Source organism: Gouania willdenowi, chromosome 4, assembly GCF_900634775.1.
Source record: "Gouania willdenowi chromosome 4, fGouWil2.1, whole genome shotgun sequence".
In the NCBI taxonomy this organism is placed as follows: domain Eukaryota; kingdom Metazoa; phylum Chordata; class Actinopteri; order Blenniiformes; family Gobiesocidae; genus Gouania; species Gouania willdenowi.
Window position 1 is genome coordinate 16,613,177 of NC_041047.1, and position 25,806 is coordinate 16,638,982.

General features: G+C 35.6%; 1 protein-coding gene across 1 annotated transcript; it reads right to left on the reverse strand.

The window, feature by feature from the left end:
• Positions 1-483: 483 nt before the first annotated feature.
• adgrl4 (adhesion G protein-coupled receptor L4) lies at positions 484-16,450 on the reverse strand. The gene is made up of 16 exons (XM_028443856.1): positions 16,334-16,450; positions 15,787-15,936; positions 10,100-10,249; positions 9,331-9,480; positions 8,982-9,052; positions 8,004-8,183; positions 6,567-6,750; positions 6,351-6,464; positions 5,900-6,099; positions 5,174-5,353; positions 3,769-3,972; positions 3,255-3,475; positions 1,822-1,888; positions 1,639-1,730; positions 1,373-1,541; positions 484-810 (listed from the first exon to the last, which is right to left on the reverse strand). Exons 1-16 carry the CDS (start codon positions 16,377-16,379, stop codon positions 748-750), a joined length of 2,241 nt encoding a protein of 746 aa, XP_028299657.1. The 5' UTR covers positions 16,380-16,450; the 3' UTR covers positions 484-747.
• Positions 16,451-25,806: the final 9,356 nt, after the last annotated feature.

Sequence of the window (25,806 nt, forward strand, 5' to 3'; positions counted from 1 at the left end):
TTGTTGGAAGGTTAGTCTAATTTACCATAATTTACCATTTTATTCATTGAAATTCATGGAGACACACATTTAAATACAGGGCAGAGATTACAAACAGCCTGTGATTAAATGACTTTGGTCCACAGGATGACCCTCAGCACACTATTTTACCAGATTAAGCAACACAGCAGCAGAGACCCACTGGTGATAAGGAATCAATCCATAATGAATCAGCATAACAAACATGTGCATGGAGAAACAACTCCTCCTCAGTCCAAGAGAGGGCGCCATTGGTCCTCCACACATGTTTTACACTGAATGTTGTGCTTAATAGAGATGATCAATAATAATATCATAAGATTACCCAAACATAAAATCCATAGGTTGCAGTAATCAAGATTGCTTTATTACATTCATTTTAATAATTTACAAATTGATTACAAACACAGAAAGAGACAAATGACTGAATTGAGCTGAAATGCAAAGATGTAAAATCACCAACAGAATATGCAATATGTGTTTTTTTTCCCCTTTTTTTACCATTAGAGACAATCAGGACTTGCAGTCCATCTGAGATAGTAATAAGAGATTTATTGTTGTTATTGATTGTTTTAAATATGAAGGGGCCACACAATGTTTAAATGAAGCCATCTGAAAGGAGAACACAACCTTTAAAAAAGCTACAAATGCTATGTGTGATGGCTGATGTATTAAAACTGGAAACAGGAGAAAATGTAGAGCTGTAGAGTCAGTTATTATAGTGCTCATTTATCGTAGGCATTCAAAGCAACACGGCACATTTTTGAATAGTCTGTAGTACTCCTCCTGAATCTGCAAAGAAATGGAAGATAAATAAGATCTGCATTTAATAATAGAATACAATAGAATAGAATACAGTGTTTTTCAATCTTGGGGTCACCTGAAATGTCTAAATACATATATATTCTTTTTTAAATACACTTCACACAATACACATCAAATAACTGTATCCTACTGTATATTCAAACTTTCTCAAATATGAATGTAGGTCAAATAAAATGCAGTATATGAAAATGTCAAAGGTATAAGGTAGCAAACTTATCCCTTTGTGCACTAATCCTGTTTACTCTGTATTTGTAACACACTTTAATAAACATGAGAAGAGAAAAATGTCTCTGGGGTCGCCAGACATTTATTTTTATTTCATTTCATTTTGTTTTATTTTTTTTATTTTTTTTGCCAGACATTTTTGTTATAAAAATGGGGCCATGACCCAAAAAAGGTTGAGAAGCTCTGATATAATATAATATAATATAATATAATATAATATAATATAATATAATATAATATAATATAATATAATATCATATCATATCATATAATGTAGTTTGGAATTTCAAAGATGAAAATGTACCTTTCTGGACATCACACAGAGGAAGATGAAGATAAACATTCCTTGAAAGGTGTTGGCGATGGTGAACAAATAGGCAGTGAGGGTGGTTTCATTGAGGATGTGCAGCACCCCAAATGTCCACGTGGCACCCAGCACAAACAGCAAGGCCATGGCACCACGAGCACACGACCTGGACAGGATATCACATGTTATGAACCCCACCAACTACACATCATGTCAATAATTCTCTTTTTCAACAGCTCAAATGAGAGAAAACATATCCCGACCTGATGTTTTCATAGTGGCTGATTTCAGGCTTTTTCACAGCAGTGTGCCGGTACACCTTGAAGATTATTACTCCAAAGGCCAAGAGATTAACCTTTAGTGGGAATAATGGACAACAAACACAATCACATCAACATTAAGGAGGAAATCAATGTGTCCATGTGATTATATGTTAGTAAATTTACCAAGATGATGAGACACGCAGGCCCAATGAAGCTCCAGATGAAGTGGTTTTCTGTGCTCAGCCAACACCTTGAATACAATGAGTTTATTATTAGCACACACCTCACACAACCAGGGAGAACATGCAAACTCTGACTGTCCCTAAACGTGTGCTGTTGCACAGATTTATATGACTTTTTTTTGTCTCATCCACATTCTGTTGGCAATTTTGGGTGCGCATAAACACAAAGGAAATTGTTGATAATTATAGCAAACTGAATCACAATAAAAATGAGTGAGAAATCATCAGATTTATCTGGCAACACTGACTGCGTACTTGCTATTTACACAACTATGATATTTTCTGCTGCAATTCACAAATAACATTCTCGTCTTTTTTTAATGAATTTTTCATGAGCGAAAAATGTATACTAAAAAAAAAAAAAAAGAAACTTTATATATCTATATGTAAAAATGTGTGTTTACAAATTAATAAATATATTAACTCGCGCTCGTTTTGCGCAGACTTTTGCAAACGGCCGATCGGATCCGTACGTCTCCACGGAGACACTGTTACAAAACAAAAGCGGTCAGTCTGTTTGTGTGTGTGTGTCTGTTTGTGTACACGATGTACACTGATGACATCACTGTTGATGACATCATCAGAAGTTCCACAGTGTGGATGGGAAATAAATGGGATATATATGTATATATATTTTCTTTTGGTAGCCAGAACATCACCAAAATTTAATCAGCTGTTCCTTGACCCATTATCAACGTTTCCTGAAAGTTGTATCAAAATCCGTAAATAACTTTTCAAGTTATTGTGTACACAAACAGACAAACACAAAAACACACACACGCAAACAAACTGGCCAACATACCGAAAACCATTTTCATTTTCGAAAGTAATAAAAACATACATACATACATACATATCTTTCCAGTAAAAATACATTTCAAACTAAGGATTTATAGTAATTATTTATAAATTGAGTACATTTTAGGTTCCATTTACATTATATTGTGTAATGGTTTTTTGTGTAAGTATCATTTAAGCGTACACTGTTTAATATGACAAAAGCATTACGTTTAACAAAAAAAGGGATAAATTTAACTAAAATAAAAGTACTGGTACATTTAGTTTCTTTATTTTAAATGCATATATAGAATCCCAGCATGAGAAACTTTTACGACTTTGATTTGAACTTTTCCTCTTCTTCGTTTGTCCATGTTAACAACCTGCTTAACCAACTAACAGTTCAAATAACGCCAAGCAATCATGGAGTTGCTCAGCATCCTCTGTCTTCCTCTCTGGTGTATCAAGTTGGGCAGTGGTGAAACAAACTCGAACAAAATTGTCAAGTCATGAATTATGACTTTGTTTAAACACCATTGTGGGCAAATTTACCACAAAATGTCTTTTGAAAAGGCTCGCTGAGCAGGTTGAACTTACGCCTTGTCGGTGCCATAATATTTTGATCCCAGTGTGGCTGAAATGGTTACCACCACCGCGGGGCTTCCATAACCGAAGATATAAAAGTTACGATGCAGAAAGCCTTTGTTGTAGATAACACCAACCACGATTAAATACAGATGGATGCCCTCGATGCACATCCAGGCAAAGGCTGCGAGGAAGAAATAGTGCAGCAGCCCTGCAATCACAGAGCAGAAAAGCTGCAGGCAGCGGGAGAGGTGAGAGGGAAAAAAGGGAAACTTTCATTTAACTTTCTTTTATTTTTCAAGCTATAAATGTGCATTGGTGGTTATTTGGTTCAGGCTTTAAAGCTGATATCTGGAGTTACTGAGAAATCTATGTTTATGTATCAGGAAGTAGAGCTGTTGAGGGCGGGACATCGAGACATTTCATCTCAAAAACTCCGGATAGCATCTTTAAGGAAATGCAATCACTTTAGCACATCTATCATACAGTATGTCCTCCTGAGAGGCATAGATCTTGTTTTGTGCACCTTATGCGTGTTCATGTTGATCCCAACCAGGAAGATGAACTCAGCCATGAAGAGGCTGCAGCAGAGGTTCTTGTGGATGGTGGTTCTCGTGCTTTGAATCTCACTGAAGAACCAGAAGGTGAAGATGCACATTGACAAACAGATGAGGGAGATGATCATCCCCAGCTGTGTGATGCGGGTGAGGATGGTATAGTGGGCCACCAGCTGGGGGGGGGAAGTATAGAATGAGAGGTGTTTCATTCTCAGTCTCATGGTAACCTCAGGGTTTCACCTTTAAATTACTTCCCATGTCACAGGAATAGATTCCAGTGTGACCTTGTATATCCATGTTAGCTTGTCCTTGTATCCAAATGTATATTTCAGAAAGACTATTAACTCTTTTGGTCAGTGATTCATATTTTAATAGTTATTATACTTTCTTTTTGCCGTATTTCCTTGCAGTTTTTAAGTTTTTGTGAGTGCGCTGACTTCAAAGTTGCACAAATGTCCTCCGGCCTATAGATAAAGTATTTGTGGGCTGGAGGAAAGTTTCCTATCTTGTGGTAACAATTGTCAAGTGAGTCGAAAAACTAGAGGGTGGAAGTCTCTTTGAGTCATCGTGTGCTTCGAGTCACCTTGCCTCCAGGTTTTGTTCACCTGAAAATGTTTCAGTTTTAACAGAAAAAATTATATATATATAAAACCTACTGTAAATCACCACAACTAAAATATAATATTATGTCCTTGCATTTTTAATACCTAAAAAATCATACAAAGTGAAATTGGTAACACTTTACTTAAAGTTTAATACAAGGCTGACATTACGCTGTCATTATCTGTCATTAGCATTAATAAAGTGTCATAAAAGGCTGCCATTATGACACCTTTTGCTAAATTATGACATCTTGGCATTTTTCGGGTTAGGTGGGGTTAGGGTTAGGGTTACTAATGACACTTAATGACGGCCTTAATGACACCTTATTCATGCTAGTGACAGGTGTCATGTCATAATAATGACATAGTAATGTCAGCCTTATGTATACTACAAGTAAAGTGTTACAATAAAAAGCTTGTACAATTTTAAAATGTATTTATTTATTTTCATTTCAATGTTTATTTAAAAAAAAAAGCTAATGAAATTAGCTAATGTCAAAATGTACAACAATACTCTTTATTTGTTTTATTTACAAAAAAGGTTAAATACCTGCTCTGTTCTGCTTATCATATGCCTATCACATAATATTATACAAAATAATAAATCATTTTACATTATGAAAAAAACCCTGTTGTTTAAGTAACGTACACTTATAACACACCATTATAATAACACATATTTTCATCACATATCCTACACTGAAGAAATGCACACAGCAAATAAATAAATAAATAGAACATGGAACCATATTGTGTGTCGTTGGTGACTTACATTGGCTCGCCCAGATGACATGAGGATAGCAAAGTGGGTGAGGTGGTTACAGGAACAGGACGTGGTGTTGCTGGTGACGTGGACTGTCTTACAGCCATGAGTGGCCCAGTGTCCCTGCAGGCTGTCCACCTCATACTCCCAGAAGGCACACTTTGTCACATCAGCTTTGGTGTCAATGGGCTTTAGGTGACAAAAGGAGGAACAAAGGCTCGGTTAGCTGTGGATGGTGATTACTTTATGTCTTCAGTGGTAAAGTTTTCAACATAGGAATGAAAAAAAGATGATATTCAGTTTGGTTCTTTTTTTATTATAATTGCAGAGTGTTAAATATTATGCGTTTAGGGAAAAAAAAAAAAATGAAGAAAACTATTTTAAGCTTGAGGCGAACATGCAACAACCCTTGGAAAAACATCTGGTCCTCAGAAAATTCAGTTCTTTACATGTGTTTTGCCTTTAATGGAAGCTCGTGTTATTATCAAGTCAGAATCGATCTGGTAATAAGGAAGGGTATTTGTCACAATGGAAGGGAAACACAATAATGACTTGAATCACAACAGAAAACTAGAGGAGAAACCCAAACAACTCTATTACCGTAGTTGATCAAAGACTTGAAAGTAGCAAAGAGAAAGAAAAAATTCCTTCAGCTGGACCCTGCAGCATGGCACATTTTTTGTTGTTGTACTAAAACAAAGACATTGTGTGTTTGAGAATGCACTGCTTCATTACCTCTGTGTGTCTCAGAGTAAAGGTGACATGGTCAAGTCTGTAAACATCAGCAGGTTTGATGGCGGCTGCTACGACTTGGGAGTTGACGGTGATTTCCCCTGTTCCTGCGTAACGTGAGTAGTCCGTGACACCCGGGTCACTGCTGGGCTTCAGCATGCCACTGATGCTGTCGTATCGCACAAAAACTACCGACACACTTCCTGATGGATGGACAGAGAAAATATAAAAAGAAAGTCAAACTTCTGATCAAACTGCAACACACACTTAACCATTGAGATAATAGGCATCAAAGTAGGAAAAGTCATGAAATATGAAGCAAAAAAATGAAGTCAACTATTATTTTTTGAATGATAAACATTAAATGTGGTCAAACTGACCCCAAGGATAATAGGAAGGCTAACAGTTTAGCTACTATAATTCTAGAATAGACTAATTGTATGGTGATTAATACCATTTGTGTCCTCCTGTGGTTGGAGCTTTGGTGTGAGGTTTATGTGATCTCCTCCCAGGGACACGGACAGTTTGGGTTTGGTTTGCTGAGCATCAAACGTGTAGATTTTCAGTTCTGTGGTTGACAGGAAAAAAACCAAAGTGTGTTTGAACACAGTTTTAAAGGTAATATCACTAACATTTGAACAAAAGCTGTGTGGTCTTATGCCAGTCTGACCCATGTCCGAGGCTGTGATTTCCAGTTGGGTTGGAGTTTTATAATTGTTCACCAGTGACAAAGCGCTTTCTTCAACAGTGTGCAGCAGCTTGGTGATGGTGTGTTCACGGCGCTCCTCGCTCATTCTGCTCCAAGCCACCATTTCATCCTTCTCCACCAGATTGTTTACAGCGCCGACTAATTTCTGTTGAGAAAGGATGGAGGTTTCAAAATGAAAGCCATGCCATGCCATGCACGTCTGTACTTCATCTTGTTTTCTGCCACAGTTGTTCAAGTAACTCATAGTTCTGAGTGACTTTTGTTCAGATTTCTGCTTCAGTGAAGGTTATCTACAACCTGCTGTTCTCATTTGAGTGATCCTGCGTCAAGTAGGTTTCTTGGGATTAAGTGTGATGTCATTACTTATCGAGAATTTCTCTTGAAAAATCTCTAGAAAAAATTTAAAAAAATCCGATTTTATGTTTCGTTTTAAGTTCTGCCAACTTAAAATTGGAATTTTAATTATTAAGCAAACTAGAATGTCATTTTACAGTTAATTAAAAAGTAATTTTCATCAAACTACAGTATCAGGTTAGAAGCGGAGTGGAAGTGAACTTGTAACCCCACCGTGTGTCATTGAGCAAGGCCCTTACTATTGAGTTGAAAAAACTAAAAACTTTAAGTTGACTTGCGTTCATTTTAAGTTAGACAAAAGCAAAACATTGCTTTGAGAACAATGAGATGAGTAAATTCATGTTAATTAAATCAATTGTTTTAATCTCGTTTATTAGCATCATTTCAAAGAACTGAACTCATTCAGGTTTTTACCAATGGAAACAATTGAATTAAGTTGGTAAAACCATTTTTTTTTTTTTTTGGTCTTTGTTGAAAGTGTTTATACTGTATGTTGAAGGTGTTAATGACTGATGGTAACACTTTACTTGAAGTATTATACATAAGGCTGACATCACGCTGTCATTATTATGACATGACACCTGTCATTAGCATGAATAAGCTGTCATGAAGAAAATAATGACACCTTTGGAGCTATGTTGGCATTTATTAGGTCATTTCTTTATATACAGTATATATATTATATATTCTTTACATTTCTTTATAGCTCCAAAGGTGTCGTAATTTAGCAAACAACACTTAATGGCAGTCTTCGTGACACCTTATTCATGCTAATGACAGGTGTCATACAACAACAACAACAATAATGTGTTATCGAAATGTTCATATTTGGTGTGTCATTTATTGGTGGATACAGTTATGCTGCTGTCTGCAGAGTCAATGGGTGAATAGTTGGACAATGCTTGAGTCCTAAACAGTAAACTGTATGTTCCTCATGGTACAGTTATTTCATACACAGACAAATCAACCAGCATTTCAGGCTAACATTAGGATGTTAATGAATATTTTTTTTTTTTTTAAAAAAACGTAAAGGCAGATGATTACTGTAAGGGTGGAGTTGATGTCGGATGGTTGGACATTGTAATCCTTTTCTCCAGCAGCCTGAGTTGTTGTTGATCGACTTAAAGCCTCGACATATGCGATCACTTCCACTGATGTGAGCTCTCCAGATGTCTGTTTGGCTATTTCTTTCAGGAGACTTTGAGGCTCTGTAATGTTGTTCAGCTGAGAGAAAAAAAAAAAAAGTTTCAAACAGATCACAGAATAAATCAAGGGTATTGTATTTTATGACTTTTGTGAATGTAGTTGCTCCTTAACATCAACAGGGTGTTTCATTTATGTTATGTTATGTTTTTTTTTTAATTAAGTACTTTTTTCTTACATTTCTTACAGTTCAATAAAATCATTAACTGTCAATGTCATTGCCATGACATCGTCATGACAATGACAGCAAATGACCACCACAGTTGTTGTTTTTTCCATCTCGGTCTTCTGGAGTGTTAAAGAAAAAAAATAATTGTAGTTTAATTGTATTTGGAAAAAAGGTTGGTCACTGTAATCGTAATTTAATTGTAATTTGATGTGGATAATTGAAAATGTAAGTGTACAATCTGAAAATTGTAATTCACCCCAACCCTGAATCATTGTAAAAAAAATAAAAAAATAAAAAGAGAAATACATAGGCCGATTGAAAAAAAAAAAAAAAAAAGAAATATCGTACAATAAATTGAATCTTGACAACATGGCAGTATTTCCCGCTCCAAGCATAGCATAATGTAATTCACATTATTTGTGAGTATTCAGTTGGATAGGACTGTATTTTTCCTCTTTTATGTTAAATGATACATTATGTATCATATATAAATAAAAAAAAAAAAAAAAAAAATTATATATATATATATATATATAAAACAACTCAGCTTCAGCTTTCATTTTATGTAGTACCCATTATTTCCAACAGAGGGCAGTGTCACCCCATCTATTTCCACCTGATTTGGCTAATTTCCGAGAAAGTGTACTTACAGATTGGAGTGTTTTGTTGACAGCCTGTGTCATGCATCTCATGTTGTCATGGCAGTTTTTCTGGGGATGTTCTGGAAGAAAACAATTTCTTATTAATCTGAATGGATTTAATGGGATCAGTCAGTTTTTAAAAACCTGAACAGTTTGTAACCAAATTTGCAAAATAAATAAATAAAAAAAATGCAGAAAATAATTCCATCATATATTTGAAGTATTGTGAAACTCAACTTCTCACTCGAGAACGTGCGGCATCATTTCTGACAGAGCAAAGATCAAAAAAAAAATGTACGTGTCCTTGACTGTCATTGTAGTGTGTTGGGCAGGTGTGCCTCTCCATTCTCACACTGACCTTTACATTTTACTCCACTCTCAGGATGAAAGTGCTTAGAGCCTGAAGAGGAGACGTAATCACGCTGACATGTGCAATAGAAAGATCCTTTTAAATTATGGCAGTGGGAGTTGGACCCACACACCTGGCCCAAAAGGCATTCGTCGATATCTGGAAAATGCAAATGAAGAGTTGAGCTGCACTGAAAGATCAACACAATGATACGTCTCTTTGACTTTGGAAAAATGTTTACACACATTGAACACATCTTAGTAATTGTCTTTCCTTCTGAGTAATCTGTAGTTTTTTTTTGTTTTTTGTTTTTTTAAACCATATCTATTTAGTATGCATCTATGTCTTTTCATACTTCATACTTTGTGCTTTTTCTATTTGTTCACGGAATTTGACACCGTCGTGTGTGTAGCACATTCAGAAATAAACCCTACGTCGACGATGTCTCACGTGTAAATATTTATAAATCAGAGTATTGAAATCAGCTACACATGCTTGAATTTGTATCAAACACTATGTGGCATCTGCTTTTGGTGACCTTTGAGTGCAAAAGGAAAAAGAAAAGGAAACGTAAAGTAGTTCCCATTGCAGCAGCAGATGGAAAGAAGAGAAAGGTTAGGAGAAAAAAAACAAAAACAACTACAAACACAATTATTCTTGTTTACACTTACACTCTTTTTTCATAGCTTACACACCTTTAACAGGTATACCTGTGTGTGTGTTTGGTTATTTTGTGTGAACTTTTTCATTCCTAACTTAATAATAACTCGTACTCTACCAATGCATTCGGTGCCATCGTTGGGTTGGAACTGTGTTAGTCCAGTGGATGTGTAGCCAGAGACACATGTGCAGTAGTAGCTGCCAGCTGTGTTGGTGCAGTTGCTCAGCTCCCCACAGATATTAGTCACATTCTGGCACTCGTTGTCATCTGCGGAGAGAAAATTGAAAATCAGTGAACTGAAAACAGTAATGAAAAATGAAATAGGTTTAAAACCGTCTACCTACGTTCATTTGAAAAAAAAAAAAAAAAAAAAAAAAACGAAGAAGAAGAAAATTAGCGTGTGTTAATTTCACTGAGTTTCGATTTGGCCAGAGTCGACTAGACCCAGGAAGGATGATCGCAAAAGTTGCAAAAACAAACAGGAAAAGTAAAGTTTTCTAGCAACTATTTGAGTCAGGGCTATAGTAGAATGGTGTGAGCGTTTTTAAATAGAAAGAGACATTGCTTTTCAGGATTGTGCAGCAATCCACTTATAAATCAGTTTAAATCAGTGGTTCTCAAACTTTTCACAGTCCCCTACCCCCTTCAGACATTTAACGTGAAGTCTTATGTACCCCTACTCCTGCACACTTAAAAAAACATAATAATGTATCCCGACAGTGAAATTTCTCTCTGAAGTTTGCCTATCCTGTTAAGGAATATTATATATATGAAATGAATAATGATCATATTTTGTAAGCACATAAGAAAACATCTTATTCTGAATTATTACATGTATTTAAATAATTCACCTACGAGCATTTTCAGTGAGAAATAATCTTTTTTTTTTTTTTGGAAAAAAGTTATCTACCAAATATTTGTTGATTGAACATATACCAGTTTATTAACACATATTCATCGGTGAAATACAACTCACTACAGCTTTAAGGAGAAGGTTGAGAGGATGCACAGAAGAACTCTGCAATATGAGTCCAAGTCTCAAATAATTGACCTAAAATCCTGTTCTATATTTTATTTTCTTGTTTGTCAAAGCTAAAAATCCACGTTCATACAATTACGCGGTGACAAAGGGCATCGAGCACGTTTGGTTAGCACACAGCAACGTCGCTACTCTCATGTTTACACTTTTTTTGATGAGATTTTTTGAGTTTTATGTCACCACTTACATAGGGTCAGTGTGTAATTTGTGGCAATGCATGGAGGCTGCTGACGGCTGCTCTATTTATATTCTAGTTTCCAATGTTGTCATGCTGTTTTTAATTTTGATTAACGTACCCCCATGTCAATTTACGTACCGCTTGGGGTACCCGTACCCCACTTTGGGAACCTAGGGTTTAAATGAAGGTACTGTTGCTAGGAGACTTTACAAGTGGATATTAAAAGTGATCAGCAAAACCGCTCAGTGATGTCATCCTTGCAAAATCCATGATTGTGATGTGTTGTTTTTTTTTTTTTGTTTTTTTTTAAACATTTTTGAAGAATATTTATTGGTGCTTGTGCTTTTATTAAAGCTACACAGAGTTTGAGGTAAGCCCATTTTTTGTGACTGGATGTCTTGTTCTTTCATGAGAAGTGTGATTGTGAGATTGGTGGCAGACTGGGGGGGAGGCAATGGGAAGTATGCAGGTGCTGGACTGGGCTGCTGTGGTGAAGGGAGAGAGCTGAGTATATGGACATGGTTTTATATTGTATATTTTCATGTTGCTTAGTAATGAGGTTGAGGTTATGTTGCTGTGTCAAGGGCAGAGGCTTCAGTCCCAGTGCTTGTTGTCTCCCAGTATGTATGATTGTTTTTTCTCCAGTATTCTGATAGACATCACCATGGAAAGTCATAATTATGAGTTAGTAAAGTCATACTTTTTATCATACAAACTGAGCATTTGCAGCAGTCTACTAACACTGACTCTTACCATTCTTAATGACACTTTGAGTAATAATCTATTCAAAACTCATATTTTGGCTGTTTATTCAGTTAGAATTCCACACATTTTTATTTTATTTATGTATTTATTTATTCAGTTTATTTCTGACATGGTTACATTCACTTTTTTTTTTTTACATTTTTTTTACATAGTGTAGAAAATAGTAGAATTACATACATACATCTTCATTGCAAAATGATTACATCACATTTTTGTGTTTTCTTGCAATTTTACATTAAAAATAATTTTCTCATAGTTATGACTTTCTATCTCATAATTATCACTTTCTATCTCATTATTGTGAATTTAAATCTTATAATTATCACGTTCTATCTCATAAGTATCACTTTCTATCTCATTATTGTGAATTTATATCTCATAATTATCACTTTCTATCTCATAATTGTGAATTTCTATCTCATAATTATCACTTTCTATCTCAAAATTGTGAATTTCTATCTCATAATTATCACTTTGTTTCTCATAATTATCCCTTTCTATCTAATAATTATCACTTTCTAACTCATAATTGTGAATTTATATCTCATAATTATCACTTTCTATCTCATAATTGTGACTTTCTATCTCCTAATTATCACTTTCTATTTCATATTTATCACTTTCTATCTCATAATTGTGACTTTCTATCTCATAATTATCACTGTTTCTCATAATTATGACTTGCCATAGTAATTTTTTGTATCTTTTAGTGGCGGAAACAGGCTTCCATATTTATGACTTAGATTTTAAATTGTTATTTTACTTTTCCTACTTCTTACGTTCCTAAAATGTTTCTGCTAAATTAATCAAAATATCTAATTTGACTGTGTGTGTGCGTGTGCGTGTGTGTGTGTGTGTGTGTGTGTGTGTGTATCTACTTGGCTTTGTACCCTAAGTTAACTGGGAAACGGTCCATCGCCCCAGGACCCAAACCAGGGAACATGGTGTGAGGATTATTGGATGGATGTATCTTAACAAACTCATGTTGCTGCAGAAACTTAAAACTGGGGTTAGCAGTGTTGGAGAGAGAAGTGGAGGAAAGCAACATTTAAAAGGTTTCCTTTCAAAACCACACTTTCTTTGTGAGCTGCAGGTTGGCTGACTGAGTTTTTATTCAATCCTATCATTTCCTCACTCCTTGGCTGCTAATCTTTAATATAAAATGACCCAACCAAACAAGTGTGTGTGTTCTCTATACCAGCCAAACGTGGAGCAACATTAGAAATATTAGACATGACTTTAGTGTTTCAAGAAGTTTGCATGAGGAAAATGATTGACATTAACCATAGTATACATGTTAATACATCTGCCAAGAAAGTAAAGGTTTAAAGCACGGGTTCTCAATTCAAGATTTGAGACTTAAAAGTGAAATTCAGACTCGCTTTTAATGAATAAATTTGTCTTAAAAAAATAAATTAAGTAAAAAGAAGAGCTGTTGTTGTATTTCACAGGAGGTTTATTAATGCAGTGTTGTCTATTCCCTCGTCTGGCAGTCGGTTAGGGATAATTTAGTTATTTTCTTCAAAGTGCGTGTTTTTCATAATTGACTTTACAAGTTTATTTTGTGCACAGGTTCACATGGGAAATTGAACTTTTGAATTAATTAAATTTAAAGACACTGAACTTTTTTATTAGTATAGTGTTGGTCAAAGAATGTGTATGTCTTTGAAAATATTTTTCAGTAGCTTTACTTTTGTATTTCATGTTTTTTTTGTATTAAAACACCAAAGGCTGAAGATGAATATTTTTATGGCTGAATTGTCTAATTGTAAATCCTAAAGTACCAGTATTCAAAACCTATTTTGTTTTTGTTTTTTTTGTTTTTTAACTCTTTTTAAAACTCATCAATGTTTGCAGTCCATATTTCAACAATTAGAATTTCACACTGACATGAAATAACTATGTGTTGTCTTGAGTTTTGATTACCCTAGTGTTTGTTTGTTTGTCTGTCTGTATTTACTGGATTCATTCAATTCTAGGTACAGAATATTATCTTGATTTTGACAGATGTCCTCTCTTGTTTTTCCAGCTTGATTTTCCAATAAACCTTCCAGCTCCACCTCCGGTTTACCAAAACAAAAACTCCTGTTTTGGAAAACTCTACTCCTCCTATTCTCTGCACCTTTGGCAGTAAAAACCGAGTGGTAAAGGAAATCCTCTGCTCTGATGAGGGACTTCAAATGTTGGAAGAGGAAATACCTTCATGACACGCAGGACAAGTGAGCACAAACACATCCCCTCTGGGTCTATGATTCACCCTCATCTCCAGCTTTTTCATTGAAGTCCAGAACTCACATTTTCATTATGTCAAATGAACACAATATGGAAGTAAAATGCACAATGGTTGTTAAGCTAACCCTGCTACAATGCATCAATCTGCAGCATTTTTGTTGTTGAATATTGTCCTTAGTTTCTCTAAAACAAATAAAACTTTATTACTATTAAATCTATAAAAGTGATGTTTGATTAAAATATCTTAGTCATGTTCATTTCACCAGTTTACATTTCATCCAAAGCAGTGAAAACTGTGCGGTCATTGTGATCACATTGATTCAGTATCCACTGAAGATTCCCAAAAACATTAAAAGTAATAATAATAATAATAATAATAATAATAATAATAATAATAATAATAATAATAATAATAATAATAATAATATATTTTGTTTGAAAACCAGCACATTTCAGGTCACCCAAGGTCACTTTACAATGCATAATATAAAACCATAATAAAAGTTAAGCTAAAACAGTATAAAACCATAATAAAAGTTAAGCTAAAACAGTATAAAACCATAATAAAAGTTAAGCTAAAACAATAAAAAAACAATAAAAGTTAAGCTAAAACAGTATAAAACCATAACAAAAGTTAAGCTAAAACAGTATAAAACCATAATAAAAGTTAAGCTAAAACAGTATAAAACCATAATAAAAGTTAAGCTAAAACAGTATAAAACCATAATAAAAGTTAAGCTAAAACAGTATAAAACCATAATAAAAGTTAAGCTAAAACAGTATAAAACCATAACAAAAGTTAAGCTAAAACAGTATAAAACCATAACAAAAGTTAAGCTAAAACACTGTATAAAACCATAACAAATGTTAAGCTAAAACAGTATAAAACCATAATAAATGTTAAGCTAAAACAGTATAAAACCATAATAAATGTTAAGCTAAAACAGTATAAAAACAAGAGTAAAAGTTACGCTAAATCAATGACCAACAGGCAGCATAAATAGTCCTAAAATTGAAGTCAGAGGCTTCTTTCCTGAAGAAGCTAATTATCACTCTAACTAATTACTAATTACTAACTAATAGTAATTACTTTCCTGATATGAATATTAAACTATACAGCATTACTCCAGCTCACACTTACTTTACCTTTGGCAGTTTACAAATATATAGAAGTTGAAACAAATGCAGGAATATACAGTATGACATATGTGTATTTAAATATATTGCTACATTTTCAAATGATAGATTTTAGTTCTTAAAAAAAGAAGCATTTAGTACTTCAACAAACTACATTTTATTCTCCTAATTCAATAAAGTTTACCTTTTAGGTAATACATTCCAAATATCCAATTAGAAATGAAAGAGGTTCTAGTTGTAACATTAAAATTCAAGTGAGAAAATCATGTTGGTTATAGCTATTTGTTCTGATGGGAAACATGTTATAGTCGTGAGCAGATAGACACAACAATTGGTTCCTAAAGCTTGAATTCCAGGTACAAATACACACACCGCATGAACACAGCAGAACGGCAACATCTTGTACATATACAGTAGTGTAAATAAAAATAGGGGTCAAGTATTTGTATTCACCATTGCAAAAAGTCGTTCCATCCCCGGTATAGCCATGGTTACAGAAGCAGGCTTCTTTTGATCCGTTCAAGGCCTTACATGTTGCATGTTGGTGACAAGAGCCACAAATGTCAAAGAGACTGCATGGGTCCAACAGACTCGAGAGCCATGCTGTGAAAACACAAGACTTTATGTTTGACCGATAATAGGGCATTTATACTATATTCCAAACCCTTTGGTTGCGCTGCCAGACTTCAGTTTGGACAGTTAAATTGTCTAAAAGTGAGATAAAATAAAAAAATATATTCAAGCTCGCTCACCATTACCAACCAGGAATAGTGAGAGCTCTCCACTAATGTCCATGTATCAAACATTGCCGAAAACCATTCGTTTGCAATTAAAACCATCAGATATTGTTTACAATGAAAAAACTATTCAATATTTCAATCTACACCATCATTTTCCCACATTGGGTACCAGTAATTTAGAAGCCCCTTCAGAAGAATAATCGTCACATCCCTCACCTGAAGACATTTGCATGGTATGATACAAAAAGAAGCTGACATACCTGTTAAAAGTACAAGTTTCATTGGGGACCTCAGTAAAGACTTCATACTGGCTCAAATCTTCAGATTTTTACTTTCAGCTCAGACTGTGGTGGGCTGGCTGGTGACGTCGTCCATTTCCTTGCATCAGTCTTCCTGTTTCCCTAAACCTGGCCCTTCCTGTCCAGATTTTTAATCTGCTCTAAAAAAAAAAACACACACACACACACACCCTGCATGTTATGTTAGCAACCACACAGCAATCCTTTAAGAATTTTGACTTAAATATTTACCAAATACAAATCAATTATTCTTTATATGCAGACATTTTATTTTTTTGGCGTGTTGTTTACCTTTGGTCCGTTGTTTTTTCAGAAGCTTTTGCACTATTGTTCTCTCTTGAACAGTCATAGTAGGCTGTATAAACATAGGCCAAAACAACAGCCACTGATTCTACAGAAGGACAACCCCCCCTCCCTTCCTGAAAGGACAGCACAAAGTCACACACATTCCAGAGGTGTCTGTATTCAACAGATCATCTTCTGTTTACCAACCAATTTCCTGAAATCTGTTGTTCAACTGCACATTTACAGCCCGAGAACACAGACATTGAAACCTCAGCTTTTATAACGGACAATAGATGGACATTAAACATAGATTACTGTTGGGGTTTCATCAAAAAAGAGGTTAAAAAATGATACTTAAAATAAATAAATGACTCCCTAATTACGACAAATGATGCAAATGTTCTCCTAACCCTCCCGTAAACATGAGTTATTCATCAAACTTGAACTCACTGAATAACAAACTGTACAAACACAAATGTGCAGCCCTTTGTGTTGTAGCAGCATTATTTCAGTGTGCCTTTGAAAATAAGTGATAAGGTCACCATGTTTGGTTCTTTGACGCATGTCACAGATGAATGACCCTATTCTCCACGAGGGGAAATGAGACTAGGTGGTATATTGAGATAACAACCCACACTTGACTCAAATTGTGTTTCTCCAAAGTAAAAGCAACATGTACTTGTTATAAACGCCGAAAAGTATAGTTTTTGCATTAGATTCTTCTTCAAAATATCTAGCTCAAGGTAAAGTTTCACTGGAACGACAGCTGCAAAACTGGTGAACTGAGATCTGAAAGAACAAGGTTAGTCCAAGGGAAGGAACATCCATTCAGGTGTGACTGGGGTCTTTTCAAACAACTCTCTACTTTTTGGCACACAAACACATTCATTGATGAATAGTTCCCCGTGGAAGATAAGTTCTTTGTTGACTGTACAGTGATCTGTGGAGGCGGTTTGAATTGCTTAGGCAAGGCATTCAGTTTATTGCTGAGAAAGGCAGCTGCTTTGAATGACACCATTAGAAGTGATTCACATTACTGTCCTGGGAAAGGGTTTGGAGGAATCCATGTTTGAATGTCTCACTCTGACACTCTCCTCACGGTGAGGAAGGAAGTGATGGTGCCTCGAACAAACCTGAATGATTGCACCCTTCCTCCATTGCTTTTCTGTTGCAGGAAATTTCTCTTTTAGTCAGAATTTGGTAAAAAACCCCCAGGAGCTTGCTTGCTTTCACAATGACATTGTAAAAGAAAAAAAAAAAGACCCTTAAGAGAAAAGATCTGTTCAACTGTGGAGGCGGCCAAGTGTAAATGTTTCCTCTTTTTCATCCCTCACGTATAAATATGGAAATTTCTACTTTATTTTGGAGGTTGCGTAGGTTCATGTGTGTGTTTGAGTGTTTGTTTTAAACACACTGTAATAATCACCATTTAAGCAATATCAAAATGTCTCATCAAGGCTGTGTATGTAACCCTTCATAGACAATTCCATAGTAACACGAGCCTGGAGTTTATTCATGATCAGTAGACAAAAAGTGAAGTCGAATATGAAGGCAACTAGAATCTACATATGCTATTTACTCCCAAATCATTGAGATTTTTTTGGCCAAACTTGAAGTTCTTGGGAAGACAACTTTTCTAATCAGATACTGTAGATCTAGTCTCGGAGTCATTGATCAATAAATCAAAGAACATTTGCTTGAAAAAACAAAAAACAAAAAAAAGATGTAAAAGGTCAAAAATGACACTTGAAAGTTTGGTATCATCTCCACAGTAAACGTGCATTGCATTGTGGGATATGGAGTCCCGTAGTGTTTTTTCATTCATTCTCGTCATGATTTCTTGTGTTTCTATGGTATTCCCTGCAATACCACCGCATTCCTCTAGACACTCAATTTTGGCCCAAAAATAAACATCCACCATTGTTTTGCCTCAACTTTCTGTTTGTGAAAATGCCAGAAATGTTTTGGTAAGTGAATTTGGCAGAGTTTTTGGGGGCAAACACAATAAATCATGGTAAGAATGAAGGAAAAACACTTCTATTCATCCATTTATGGAACTTTATTTTGTATATGCATGGGTTTTGTTGTTGTAGATGCATATCATCCAACTCAGTGGACACTTATGGATGATCCCAAATACATACTCAAAATCAAGATGGCCGACAGACAGCCAAAAAATGGAAAGTACCTCAGGAAATCCATGTAAATGTTTCCATATCAGGGCACCACTAAAGATAGAAAAACATGTGTCCACTAAACTGGACGCCATGCATCACAATGCAATTCAGGCCAGTTCTATAACTTTGCTTTTCTTGGTAAATTTGAAATCTCCAATGACACTTATTAGTATAAATCATTTTATATTTGTAAACACAATTTAAGAAACAATATTATTTGCATACTATCTCTATAAAGTGAAGAACATTTTTTTTTTTTTTTATCATTTGTAGAGTTCAAATGTAGCATGTGATAGGAAGACCTATCACATGCTCGTTCATGTTTTGTTCATTCTTGTGTCTTTGTGCTTCCAGGTAACCCTGCTTGTGTCTCCACCTGTGAGTGATCAGACTCCATCATGTTTCCACTCAGGTGTGCTGCATTTCCAATCAAGCCCCCTCAGTATTGAGCTGAGTGTTTGGACACAGAATGGTTCCTCCATGCTTCGTTATGCTTCGTTGTGATTTGATGCTAGCTGTGTTTCCATGACCCTCAGAAATGCGCAAAATCTAAACAGCGCAATGAAAACACCTGAATTTCAGAAAAACACTTAAATATCACTAAAATGTTTTTACACTTTCATGAGGAGGAATTTCAGATGTTTTTGATAATGAAATACACGTCACAGAACGTAACGTACATGGTCACATGACCACTTATCTTCGAGAAAACATGATTATTATAAATTATTATTGCCTCATTAGACGTGAAACAACAAAGGAATACAGAGTGTTATAAGGAGGTTTGGAGCGTCCGTTTTCCTGCAGCGAAGTCTTGCGGAATGAGATTTCACAGGAGTTCAAGGCTCCTGCCCAAAACAATCTTCAATAGAAACACGTTCAATGCGCAATTATACTTTGTCGACATTTAGAAACATCACTTATTTTGCAAAAATGTATAATGGAAACCCAGCTATTGTAAAAATGAGGAAAAACACTTCTATCCATCCAGACTTTATTTTTTATATGCATGGGTTTTGTTGTTGTAGATGCATATCAACCAACACAATGGACACTTATGGATTATCCCAAACACTTACTCAAAATGAAGGTGCAGACAGAGAGCCAAAAATACCAAGTACCTCAGGAAATTCATATAAATCTTTCTCTAACAGGGCACCGCTGAAGAAATTAAAATATGCTGGCATCAAGTAACATTTAAGAATCATTACAATTGTTAAATTTTCTGTATATTTGTATTATAATGGGAGAAATTTGGAGCAAACCTTGTGTCCACTAAACTGGACACCATGCATAACAATGCAATTCAGGCCAGTTCTATAACTTTGCTTTTCTTGATACATTTGAAATCTCCAATGACACTTATTAGTGTAGATCATTTTATATGTGTAAAAAAAATTTAGTAAACCGTTTTGAAAAACAAAACCAATAATATTAGCATACTATATCCATAAAGTGAATAAAAATTAGTATCTTTATCATTTGTCGAGTTCAAATGAAGCTTGTGACAGAATAGTGGAGCATAAACCATCTTGTCAGGATCTGTATTTATTTTTTATTTACTTCTGTAGTTTTGATTCCTCGTTCATGTTTTAACTTTTGTATCTTTGTGCTTCCAGGTAACCCTGCTTGTGTCCCCACCTGTGAGTGATCCGATTCCCTTCTGTTTCCACTCAGGTGTGCCGCATTACCAATCAAGCCTCCTCAGTATTGAGCTGAGTGTTTGGACACAGAATGGTTGTTCCATGCTTTGTTGTCATTTCACATTGTCTCTCCTGTTCAAATACTTTGGTGTGTCCCCACCCCTTTCTTGTCATTCTGGTTTTGGTTTTGGTTCACCTTCTTCTTTATTACCCTGATTCTGCCAATAAAATGGACTGGTACCACCAACGTTACTCCTGCCTGCAGCCTCCGTTTCTGTGACTGGGTCTTATCTCGACCACGATTCCTGACAAAATGAAACAGCAACAGTTCTCTGTCCAAACACTCAACAGGTCAATAGTGAGGAGGCTTGATTGGTAATGCAACACACCCGAGTGTCAAACAGGAGGGAGCCAAATCACTCAACAGCAACAAGCACACGAGCAGAATACCTGGAAGCACAAAGACATCAAAGTTAACAAAACTTGAACTAGAAACCATGCAAAAGTAGACAACTTGACAGATTGAAAAGATTTAACCAAAAGAGGCCCCAAGCATTACAAATCTGAGTCATACATCAGATATTTAAAATCATGAATGTGCTTGTCTGCAGTTCATAGGCTTGGCGCCAAGTTTAACATTTAAGTATTGCTTTGAAAAGTGTTAGAATATGTTAAAATGGGAGAAAACATCAGATTGGCAGCATAAAAAAAATGTTTTCCCTTATTATTTTAATCACGAACAAGTTACATGTTACAAGACTCAAACACATGGTGTCTACTTAAAGGCAGGGTATGTAATTTCGAAAACTAGCAGGATTTTAAAAGTAATATCTTCGAGTGCTCTACTTTTTTTACCGGCGCCTCCCCTCTGCGCTCCCTCTAAAGCTACACCCCTCACTCACATGCACGAGTGCCGGTGCTCCAGAAGCTCATCGCTTGTACTGTGTAGAAACAAAGTCGTCTCATGTCACATACATCGGTAGGAAAACACTGAACTGTGTCATTATATATGTTAAAAAAACGTCCAGGGTCTGCTAGTGCACGTAACGTGTTGAAAACGAGCAGGGAGACAGGGAGACGTAATGGTTAATAAAAATACGAACCGTCTTCCGCCGTTGGTCAAAGTTTTTACAGCTGCTACAAAGAATGGATTTTCTTCGTTCCTTATTCAGAGCACATAAGATCTAAATTTCTGTCAGAACACAAAGACATTTTCAGCCAAAACCTTAAAAAGTGTACCTGGAGGAAATTACCTACCCTACCTTTAAATGATGTCTCCGTAACTCCATGAAAAATGGGTCCCTGAAAGTTTTTCTATTGCATTTTTTTTTTTTATATATATATGCCTGCCCTATAGAGTAATAAAAACATACAGGGAAAAATATTGACTAAGGATCTCATAATTCATGCATGAAAGGGTTAAGAGGGAGGGGTTAAGAAAACTGAGTTACTGAAATTTCTTTGCTGCCAAACTTTTAGCATTACGTTGGAATCTCAGGTTTCCCACAGCGAAGTAGTTACTGTAAATACAGCACCACGAGTAAAGAGTTCCCCCATGTAAACAGATGATGGTCATCCCAATGAAAATTGTGGCTCTGCCAATGAAACAATGAAATGTACAGAACTAACTAACCAACTCTCTAACTAACTAAACAGTCAATTATGGAAACTCAGATCTGTTGTATCCAGAGGTGAGCTGGAGATGATTGTCCATGCTTTTGTCTCATCAAGGGTTGTTTATTGTAATTCAATGTTTACATGTCTTGGTGTCACGTCTGTAAACTGCCTACAAGTGGTCCATAATGCTGCTGTTAAACTGGATTATCCGGACGGTCTCATGTGACACCTATTCTGAAGTCTTTACAGTGGCTCCCCGTCACTTTTCGTATCCAGTACAAGGTTCTCAGTATTGTGTTTACAGCCTTGCATGGTCAAGCTCCAGCTTATGTTACTGAGCTGCTGAGGCCTTATGCAGGTCCCGGAGGTCCTCTGACCAGGGTCTGCTAGTTGTTCCTCACACAAGGTTAAAAACCAAAGGTGACATTGCCTTTGAGGTTGTGGCCCCTAAAACTTGGAATCTGTTCGGATTTGCCTTTTATCTGATCTGTCTGTATTTTGCATTTATTTCTCTGATTGTGACGTCTCTGCTCTTGAAAGGTGGTATATAAATAAACTTTTACTTACTTACTTACTTATATAGGCTATTTCTAGTGTAGTAGTTATTTAACGGCAGCAGAAAAAAACTTTAATTAAATGATACAATTTGAGATGAGCCCGACATCTGTTGTGTTGATGGGGATAATTAAGTGATAAAAAATGAGCACATCAAGAAATGAGCACTTGACAGCAGCCTTTAGCTCCTTTGGAGATTAGCTTGTGTTATCCTACTGTTGATTTCTGTAGTCTGAGTTTAGTCCAAGCCTCTTATTAGATAGCCTTACATCCACCTAACTCGATTCATCGTTCAAAGTGATGCATTAAGTCATAAAAAAATAACAGTCAAGCAGATTTGTGATGATGAGTGTCAAAGACCTGACCAAGGTTGAGCGACTTACCAACAATGTAAAAATCTGTATTTGAAAGAGGAAAATTCTGTCCTTTTGGGAGAAAAACCTAAAATACAAACTTGAACTTCAGTTGTAACGTGAGTATTATCAAATATATCTAAAAGCTTGGTAATTTGTTGTTTGAAATCTCTACAAATTGATAGAGGTAGTTTTTTTTTATGTTGATAGACTTTGCAGTGTGATCTATTAGCTTCAGTTAGTGATATTTTTCATCTTCTGGTTCTGTTGGGGAAACATTTATTGGTGGTCACATGGGTTTTCTAAAACATGAAACCAGCAACTTGTAAGGCAAGTGTTGCCATTCCCTTAGCAAAATTTAATTGGCAAGTTGAAAAGACCCGTAGAAATGATCTGAAACTGTTTCCCGGCGCTTTTTCCTCAATAAAAAAGAGTGAAAATTGTAAAAAATGACATACTGTTGTTTCCTATTTCATTCAGATGAAGGGTCTGTGCAGTGGTAGCTATGAAACATTTTCTTTGTTCTGCAGCGTTTTCTCCAAAAGATCGGAAACAATTGGCCAATGAATTTCCTCCACCGTTGACTGCTTCACATACGCATTTTGTCCTGACTGAAATTGAACACAGCTGAATGCTCCTATCCATATTCCATGTCGTCTTTACTCCAAGATGTTTTACATTTTGCCCAAACATTGAAGTCTAAAAATTTCCATGTTTTCAGATGCAACAAGTGGGACTGATTGGGCTCCCTTTTCCCCTGCGACCGCAGACCCCTTGTTAGGTTATTCACTGGAACAAAATGACAGTGGGACGAGGCGTGTGCTCTAGCAGGGACAAAGGGGGAGAAGTGAAGGAGGGGGGGGGGCATGGCTTTGCATTAAACGTCACCATTACAACTTTTATTTATTTATTTTTTTGTTTTTTGTTTTTTGCTTATACAAAAGATTTTTCTAATTAACTTGGTTGTTGTGATTTGATGTAAAGCATATGTCAAATCCATCCATCTATCCATCCATTCATCCATCAGAGGTGTAAAGAGTACCATTATATCCTACTCAAATAGAAATACTGTTACTTGATTGAAATTGTTCTTAAGTACAAGTAAAATACTCAAGTAAGTAAAAAGTGGCTCAATTAAATCGTACTCAAAGTCAAATTTACTGGTTACTTTCACCCCATGTTTATTTTTGGTAATAAAACTGTATACACTTAAAAATGAAGAAACAAAATATTGCAAAATTGGAACTTAATTTATTTTCCTCAAAGGCATCTGTATAAAATAAAAAGGTTTGTTAAAATTTAAAATTCCATTTTAAAGAAAATAACACCACGGAATATAATTCAAAGTAAAAACTTTATCAGGCTCTAACTATGGCTACATTTGTCAATGCTGTTTTGACGTCGTGGTTGGTCGACTATGATGTGATGCATTTGATTGTTGTCTGGTCATTTAATTTATTTGTATTTTCACTATGTCTGATGATAATTTTAAAACAACAAATATATAGAGAATTTACTCAGTAATTGTTTGGGTGTAGAAATGAAAGAAATTACTGAACTTATTTTAAAACTTACTTAAGTACAAGTAAAATTACTAATTTGGAAATGTATTTGTCACATAAACGCAACTCAATTACAGTAACGTGAGTACTTGTAATCGGTTACTTTCACCTCTGCCATCCATCCATCCATCCATCCATCCATCCATCCATCCATCCATCCATCCATCCATCCATCCATCCATCCACCTGTTATTTACACCTCTGAAATGAGTGTATGTTATGATGTTAAAAACTGCATTGATGTGTGCAAGCATGATGAATTCTGACCTTTGGTGCAATTGATTTATGCAAAGCTAAAGGTGAAGCCATTAGTTTCTGGTATGAGATCCCTCTGTGTGGCCAATTTTGAATTTATAAAATTTCAAGGAGACTCTGATAATTTAATTTAGAGTGCCCTTTTATAGGTTGGGTCACCTGCAGTGTGCCTAGCAAATTGAATAAGTAACAGTAATAGAAAACAGGATGTCAGGTGGGCTCCCTGCTTATAAAATCATTAACAACAGTACGTCTTTTCTCATAAAGGTGCCCATTCATTTTGAGTAGAAAGTGTTATGCAAGACAAGACACTTTTGGCTTCATTCAGTATGAACTCAGAATGATGTTGGTGGAGGTTAATAGCTGTACAGGTTTATTAAGGAGCACAATAAATAGGCCTGACAAAAATGTGTTTCCTCACTATTATTCTCTTTTATTGCCACCATTTGGTTTGAGTGTGTGGACAGACGTGACATTAGTATGAATAGTGTTTTTTAAAGGCGGTTGTCTTATTAATATACCGACATTCTATCCGTACGCAGCGCCCCTATTTAGGCAGTTTAAGTCACGGGACTGATCAGTCATTGGTCAAGTTAGGTCGCGTGACTAAGACTAAACCCTAAACCTAACACTAACCTAGCCCTAAACCTAAATCTAAACCTAATTCTAAAACCTAACCCTAACCCTACCCCTAACCCTGTTATGATATTGGGTTATACCCTAAACCTAATCCTACACCTAGCCTCAACCCTAAAATGTGTTGTGATATTGTGTTATAACCTAACCCTAAACCTAATCCTACACCTAGCCTCAACCCTAAAATGTGTTGTGATATTGGGTTATAACCTAACCCAAACCCTAACCCTAATCCTAAACCTAACCCCAACCCTAAAATGTGTTGTGATATTGGGTTATAACCTAACCCTAAACCTAATCCTACACCTAGCCTCAACCCTAAAATGTGTTGTGATATTGGGTTATAACCTA

Coding starts and splice junctions, on each gene's coding strand:
- adgrl4 (XM_028443856.1), bottom strand. CDS start 16,379: ATGAAGTCTTTACTGAGGTCCCCAATGAAACTTGTACTTTTAACAG. Junction 9,053..9,330: donor GAGTGGAGTAAAATGTAAAG/GTCAGTGTGAGA, acceptor GTTTTCTTCCAG/AACATCCCCAGAAAAACTGC. Junction 3,973..5,173: donor TGTCATCTGGGCGAGCCAAT/GTAAGTCACCAA, acceptor TCCCCCCCCCAG/CTGGTGGCCCACTATACCAT.